This window comes from Centroberyx gerrardi, chromosome 5, assembly GCF_048128805.1.
Source record: "Centroberyx gerrardi isolate f3 chromosome 5, fCenGer3.hap1.cur.20231027, whole genome shotgun sequence".
In the NCBI taxonomy this organism is placed as follows: domain Eukaryota; kingdom Metazoa; phylum Chordata; class Actinopteri; order Beryciformes; family Berycidae; genus Centroberyx; species Centroberyx gerrardi.
This window is the reverse complement of record NC_136001.1, coordinates 30,392,346-30,399,952: the sequence shown is the minus strand read 5'-3', so window position 1 is coordinate 30,399,952 and position 7,607 is coordinate 30,392,346. Positions and strand designations below refer to the sequence as shown.

Sequence of the window (7,607 nt, the reverse complement as noted above, 5' to 3'; positions counted from 1 at the left end):
TTGTTATACAATGAATGCTAATTGTTTTCATGTTGTACTTTTTAAGTGCAGTCAAATTATCATGGGAAATTGTGAGTTTAAAAAATAAAATTTGAGGTGTAAATGCATATATGAAACGATTCATTTCATAGCATTCCCGTGATGTCACATGCGTTTCCTATCAAAATGGTGCTTTACAATATACACAGCTCATTGGTTGTGGGTGACAATTGATCATATTCACCTGTTAATTTGTTAAAATCACCTGCTATTTTCCTACCCGTGTGGTGGTGATGGAAGAGAATACATGAATACCTTGACAATACCTAACCCTAGCCTGCCACCTACAACCTGACACAAGGTGGCAGTCTGACTTCCCACCACTAGGTGGCGGAAAGGCACGTTCACGTCGGATGGCACCCGACGTTGAAGACCAGAGGAAGAAAGTTTCCAAACAAACATGGCAGAAGGTGGTGAGAAGGAAAGGGGCTCAATGAAAACTTCCAACAACCCAGGAGACAATTTGTCACCGAGACCCCCCGAAGATGAGACGTCGGACAGTCCCGGGTCTGAAGTCTCTCAGCAGGACCTGAGAAGCGTCCTGGTCACCAGCGTGTTAAACCTGGAGAAGCTCGACATAGACCTGTACAGGTAGCTGGCTGAAGTTTGGCATCCACCTGTCTGTGGCATATAGCCCACAGTTTATTCTTTAAGCTTCGTATTGTCAAACCAAAAGTCAAAAGTGGTGCTGTGGGCAACTTCACATACGTTTTTCGAGGGTTACATGTTGTTGGGCGTTGTGTTTTATGTTGTTTTAAGTCTAAAGCGATGTATAATCCATGGAGATAGACTTGGTGCTGGCTTAATATAATGCAAATGTTATGCTGTTCTGGAATATTCTGTTCTAGCTGTGAGCAACCATGTGCCATGCAGGGCTGAGAGTCTGCAGGTTTTCATTTAATTTCATTGATTAGTTCCTCCTCTCTGATTTAACTTGTATTAATCAGTGAAATCAGCTGCTGTAGGGTTTGGGTGTAATGAATGAAACCATGGCACATGGTTGCACACCACTATTCTATTATATATTCAGTTTTGAATGCAAAGTAGGTAAGGCACATCTCTAATGCACTGTCATCAACCTGCTCACAAGAGCAGCTTGGTTTCTATCCCCTTGACAAAAAGCACAGTTCCTACACTCAGTAGAATTTGTAATGAGAATGAAAAACATGATTTTAGTGTGTTTTTAATGCTGAGGTCACAGCAATTTTCTGATATTATTATGTTGTCACCTGCCAAAAATGGTTGAAAACCCCTGTTCTGGCCTATTCAGGTGTACTGTGAGATTGAGTTACCGTTGTTCAGAATACTTCTCTCTTTTTCTCCAGAGGAAAGCACCATTGGGTGCCCCGCACCCAGCGTTTGTTTGGGGGCCAAATAGTTGGTCAGGCCCTTGTAGCTGCTGCCAAATCTGTCAGTGATAATTTTTACGCCCATTCTCTTCACTGCTACTTTGTACGAGCAGGTAAGTTGAGTTGACCATGTATGTAACAGGTTAAAGGTGTTAAATTCACTCCTCCAGTAGAGCTCATAGACTGCACAGCCATCACACATCACACATCATACTGACAGGAAAGGGGCTCAGTGTTAGAATGAACAAAACCTGTAAAGCTGGTTTTAACAATTCACTGTTACTCCTAACAGTCAGTTCTCTCAGTATTTGCCTGCATCACAAATGTGGACACTGGAGAACTGAGACTCTACACTGTGATATCCTACCAATGTACTGACTGAAGCTGCTCCATTGACATTTAATGGGAGAATCATACAGTGTTTTTGTTGGACTTATACAATGTTTATCTTCATAAAAAAAACTCACTTGGAGGTAAAATTATTACAGTGCAATCAACTTGAAATCTACCTTGACCCTGAGTACTTTTACCATCTTCTATGGCACTGTACATTGGTGGGACATTGCAGATTAGGGGGTGGGACAGACTCTTCTTCTTTGTTTTCTAGATGTTGGAGACAGCGGAGAATCTTCATTAATACAGACTGAACTTTCAGAGGAATCTAGCCATCATAATCTTACCATAATCAATAGGGTCACAGAATAATATCTTGGCCATGGAGAGGAAGCAATAGTCCTGGCTTGCACAGAATAAAACCTGTATTATCTTCCCTACAAACCCAGTTAGCCCACAGTTTTCTATTGGGTTGTTTTCAGGGGATCCCAGTGTTCCAGTGCTGTACCAGGTGGATCGCACAAGGAACGGACGCAGCTTCTCAGTGCGCTCTGTGAAGGCCATCCAGCACGGACAGCCCATACTAATCTGCCAAGCTTCCTTCCACATGCAGCAGCCCAGTCCCCTACAGCACCAGTTCACCATGCCTGTGGTCCCTCAGCCTGAAGACCTGCTCACTGTAGAGGAGCTCATTCAGCTTTATCTCAGGTAGAAAGCTGTTCCGTACAGAGGAGTTTGACTGACCAGAACTTGTCTGTATTTGTAGATGAAGGTTCGTTTTTAGGGGTGGGGCTCAGCATGGGCCTCCGATTCATAGTACTACAATTATGAATTGGTTGCTGATGCATCACAGTTCTGATTGGATCTAATTCGATATATGGGAATTTTAATCACTTTTTTTCAACATTTAATGGCAAAATACCTCTAAGAACACAATTTCTACTCAAATTTGTTAACTCAATTTGTTTGCATTCCCAGTATCTAAGCAGGGCAGGCCTACAAATTGCAACAGACCACACAAACCAAACAAGTGTGCCCTTAAACTTCGTAAGCTTAGAAAATGCATTAAACCGAGCAACCAAAATAGGTAAACAGTGTGCCTATCCTAACCCCTATAATAGACTAAAACACATAGTGAGTTTATAATCCCTGGTTCATGAAACTATGCCGAACTGCTAGTAGATGTGTCGCAGCAATCTGGAGCAATTCTCCTAAAAGCAAACATGTAGACTGATTCAGGCTAATGTGATCCCATTTACTTTGACAGTCCATCAGATATTCTGCTCATTAACATCCCCGACAAGCTGAAGGCATAATCCATCAGTCCGAAGAGTATACTTTCTTTTTGTACAAATAGCACTGAGTTATAGTTAATTTCAGACAATGTCTTGTTTAAATGGCAGCATATTCCTAAATAATTTTAGTTTGAATCAATCCATACAACAAAAACATAGTTTGTATCAGCCTCGACCGCTTATTAAAGAAGCCAAGTTATAGCAGCCCCAAATTATAATGATAAAGTCGTAACGTACAATGATGAAAATGTGACATGCACCTTTTATTTATTTTTTTAAATTGCACAGTAAACCAGACCTAGCAGAGAATGCAAAACAAGGCCTGAACAAACTGTTGGCTAATGAGGTCCCCATTGAGATAAAGCCAATCAACCCACCAGCCATTTACCGACGCATCGCAGTGGAGCCAAAGGCGCTGTTCTGGGTGCGAGCACGAGGACATATTGGTAAAATGCAACTAATCCATTACACTGCACACATCCGTACATGGGGTAGAAAGATGCATTTGACGCTACAGTGGAATGAATGAAAAATGTGTACAATATGAAAAACATGAGAATACGTGCAGTATGAAAATAAATCTAAATATTGAGATGTGTGCAAATTATATAATATAGACCAGTATATGTGAATTAAGAGATATGGTGCCAGCAGCTGATCTCAATACTGAGAGTATGGCTTATCATTTTGAAATTTTGACTTAATTTATTTCTATATATATAGGCCTACCTGGGTGGCGAAGGTATGTGTGTGTGTGCACATGTGTGTCTGTGTGTGTGGATGTGTGTGTGTGTATGCGAGTATGTAGTTTATGTATTTGCACATGTACATCTTTATATATACATTTTTATTTTGCCATTATTATTATTAGAATTGTATAATTTATTTATTTTAATTTCTATTACTATTTTTAATTTGTTATTTTTATTTGTTTATTTTTTCTAAGCTGTACTTAGTATAAAATGTCAACCTCTTTTGCACATCATATTTCTGCTTTGTTATGTTTACCTTTTTAACTGATTGTATGTCTGCAGTTTTTTGTTGAAAATTAATAAGAATTTGGTCAAAAAGAAAATAATATAGACCAATATATTGAATAATACAATCTGGGCAATATTTGACGACCCATTATATGAATGTGTTTCTTTCAGGTGAAGGGAACATGAAGCTGCACTGCTGCGTTGCTGCTTATGTATCAGATTATGCGTTTTTGCGCACAGCGCTGCTGCCGTATCCCAACCACAGGGCCCAGTTCGCCGCCTCCTTGGACCACGCCATGTGGTTCCACAGCACTTTCCGCTCAGATGAGTGGATGTTGTATGAGTGCGAGAGTCCGTGGGCAGGTCAGCATGTTGTTCAGTTCCCATCTGCTGTGCTTATTTCTTCCTTCTGTCTCTATCTGTCCCAACGCTGCCCAAACAGGTTGGTGAGGGGCGGTGTGTATGAGTACAGTATTTTTGTTTGTTTGTTCGTCTCTCTACCCACTCTCCAAAGGGTTTCACAGTGATATGAGATTCCGTATAGTCATTTTTTTTTATAGGAATTTTCAGCAAACCAACAATTTGAGGATGAGGATTTAAGATGTAGGAAACTATCATCTACTTGTTACGTTTCTGTGGAGATCAGTCTCACAAGGAGGCAAAAGCAAATGTCACATGATGCAGAAATTTTAAATGTAAATCTATCTGTGAATCTCCATCTATTTGTGTGGATACTTTTGAGACTCTTCTTGCAAGCAAATCACCGAGGAGTCCACAAACGCTAGAAGCTGGCCAGAATAACCAAGAATAAGACTTTCAGGTTAAGTGTTTAGCCTTCAAAATAAAAGCGCAAACGTTTATAAACGTGTAAAATATAGATTTAACCTAATTTCTTTTTATTTATTCATCAAACCCAATAATTATATTTCTTTGGCATTTTACAGGCCAAAGAAGAGTCTCAAAAGTATGTGAATATCTTTAAGCAATGAAAATAGACATGTTTGTGTGAAAGTTTTTAAAATAAATATTTAAAAAATGTTACTGTTTATGTAGTCATGATATATTAATGAAAATTGGAAAGCATTTATTCACAGATGCTTTTACATATTTACATATCGGTTTACATTTTTTCAAATGGTGAGTTACAGATAAAAAAAAATCACTCTGCATTTACTGTCTGACAGATTTCTGCGCAATGTGACATTTGTTTTTGCCTCATTATGAGATGTTTGATCTCCATGCATTTCTGAATAATCAATGTTTTATAGTATGTTAGATCAGTGATTCACCGCCTATGATCCACTTAAGATTTGGGACAGAAAATCCACCTTATTGTGCATCCCCACTCCAGCCTAACATGTCTCCTGGCATCCTACAGGGAGCAGCAGAGGCCTGGTGCAGGGCCGCCTGTGGAGAAGAGATGGGGTGCTGGCCGCCTCCTGTGCCCAGGAGGGCGTCCTGAGAGTGAAAGCAGTTACAGAGGACAGTAAACTTTAGGAAGATTTCTCTGTCACACACCTGATTCATTCATAAAGGCATAAAGGGTATGAATTGCATGCACTGGGTAAAGTAAAGTAAAGTTGTCATTACATATCAGTGAAGTTGTATAATTGATTTAATAAGCGTGTATTTGGAGTTAATCACTGGAATTGTAGATTATATATAGCTCTTCAATGTAAACTTTCACCTTTCTTTCTTCTTTTTTTTTTTTTTTTTTGCCGATTCTCATATTAATAACTGAGACTTCTTATGTCACGGCAATAAGATGACTGTCAACAACCAAGGTGTCTCTCAAGGTATAATACAACCAGGCATCAGTGTGTTTTTGGGTGACTTTGGTCCTGTAGATTTACTGATTCAGTGCATTGAGGAAATTTGCGATCTCATTTTAACAACCATATCAATACCATCACAAGATCAGCTTTTGATCATCTTAAAAATATAGCCAAAGTAAGGGGTCTTATGTCAAAACCTGACTTAGAAAAGCTGATACACGCTTTCATTACCAGTAGTGCAATGGTCTTTTCTCTGATCTCCCCAAAAAAGACTCACTAGAGAACAGAACACATTACACTGGTTCGTAGATCACTGCATTGGCTTCCAGTGTGCCATAGAATTGATTTTAAAATTCTGCTGCTTGTCTATAAAGCACGAAATGCCTTAGCTCCAAAATACATTTCTGACCTGCTCTTAGGATATGAGCCACCCGGACCTCTGAGGTCATCTGGGACCGGCCTGTTAGTTCCCGTGGTGAAAACTAAATCTGGTGAAGCTGCATTTAGTAATTATGCTCCCAATTACTGGAATAAACTTCCAGATGCCCTGAGATGTCACCTCTTTTAAAAGTATGCTCAGAACATTCCTTTTCTCTGTGGTCTTTTGCTAAATCATCTATATGTATTAATTTATTTAATTTATGTTTATCATCCTTACCTATTTTATCTTTCTTTCTTTTTTTTTATGAGTTGATAATGTCATTTTACCTGACAAATTACATATTTTTTGTGTTTTATGTGACGCACGTTGAAATTTGCCTTGTGTATGAAATGTGCTATAAATGAAGTTTGCCTTGCCTGGAAGAGAATTTTTCCAAATTGTTTTGTTCAAGAAACAATAACAATAGCACAAGTCCCTCAGGTTTGATATGTTTTGGACCACTGTCACATAGCAGCCTATTCAGCTGCACAAAGACAGAAAGCTTTCAGTTCATTTTGTGCCGACACCACATGAGCCTCTTCACTAAATTAAGTGTTCTCAGTATGTGATCCTAAATATTTTGAGCTGATACATATTTCTGGAAAAAATTCAGCTACATACTTACGGACAAATTTCTGCATGTATGCTACTTCTATCTGCAAATATGATCTGATAATGTGAATAGCCTACGATGCACATAGTATACAGATTTTCTAATCCCCATTTTCGCAAACTGATCTTGCTGACGTTGAGTCAAAAAAAATTAGCAGACGGGTTAATTCTGATCCAGATACCGCAAGATCAAGATTACAGAAACCAATCCAGATTTGCAGTCCTAAAACAGACCTTGGTCTTGCCATCTGTTAAGATAAGGCAACAACGTGCTGTGAGGCCAAAAAGACATGAGTGAACTAACATATGAAGGTGTGGTTTTCAGTCTTTAACACATAGAGTTTCCTGCCAAAAGGCAAGTGTGCAGCCAAGGGTGTCCGGAATTGAATACGGTTACGCCAGATAAAAAGAGAGTTAATCCAATCCCATTACTAAAATCCTATCAGAAAAGCTTTGAAAAACTGGACCCTGGACACACGTCTGCTTATATCTGAAATTTTCTATAATGTGAACAGCTTGCAATTCTTATTTGCATGTACATACAGTATGTTTTCCCATCTGTATACCTGACAATGTGAATAGCTAATAATGCACAACTTGCTAATCAGCTTCTAACCTTTCCATCTTTGTGCTATGTGTTGTAATACATACTACCTTGGCTATCTTGTGTCGTGGAATTTCTTTTAAAGTCGATGAGAGTGCTAAGTCTCTAAGAAATTACCACTATCACAGGGTTCAAGATGTGATGAGACAAAGTTCTTTATTTGAGAGCTGTGCACTGCCACCCCAGTTCTGAAGGGTGA

At 39.1% G+C, this 7,607-nt stretch overlaps 1 protein-coding gene across 1 annotated transcript; it reads left to right on the top strand.

Moving 5' to 3' along the window:
• Positions 1–431: 431 nt before the first annotated feature.
• Positions 432–7,373, top strand: acot8 (acyl-CoA thioesterase 8). Its single transcript, XM_071906572.2, has 7 exons — positions 432–630; positions 1,365–1,501; positions 2,204–2,429; positions 3,305–3,462; positions 4,168–4,359; positions 5,375–5,565; positions 5,652–7,373. Exons 1-6 carry the CDS (start codon positions 440–442, stop codon positions 5,491–5,493), a joined length of 1,023 nt encoding a protein of 340 aa, XP_071762673.1. The 5' UTR covers positions 432–439; the 3' UTR covers positions 5,494–5,565; positions 5,652–7,373.
• The last annotated feature ends 234 nt before the right edge of the window (positions 7,374–7,607 follow it).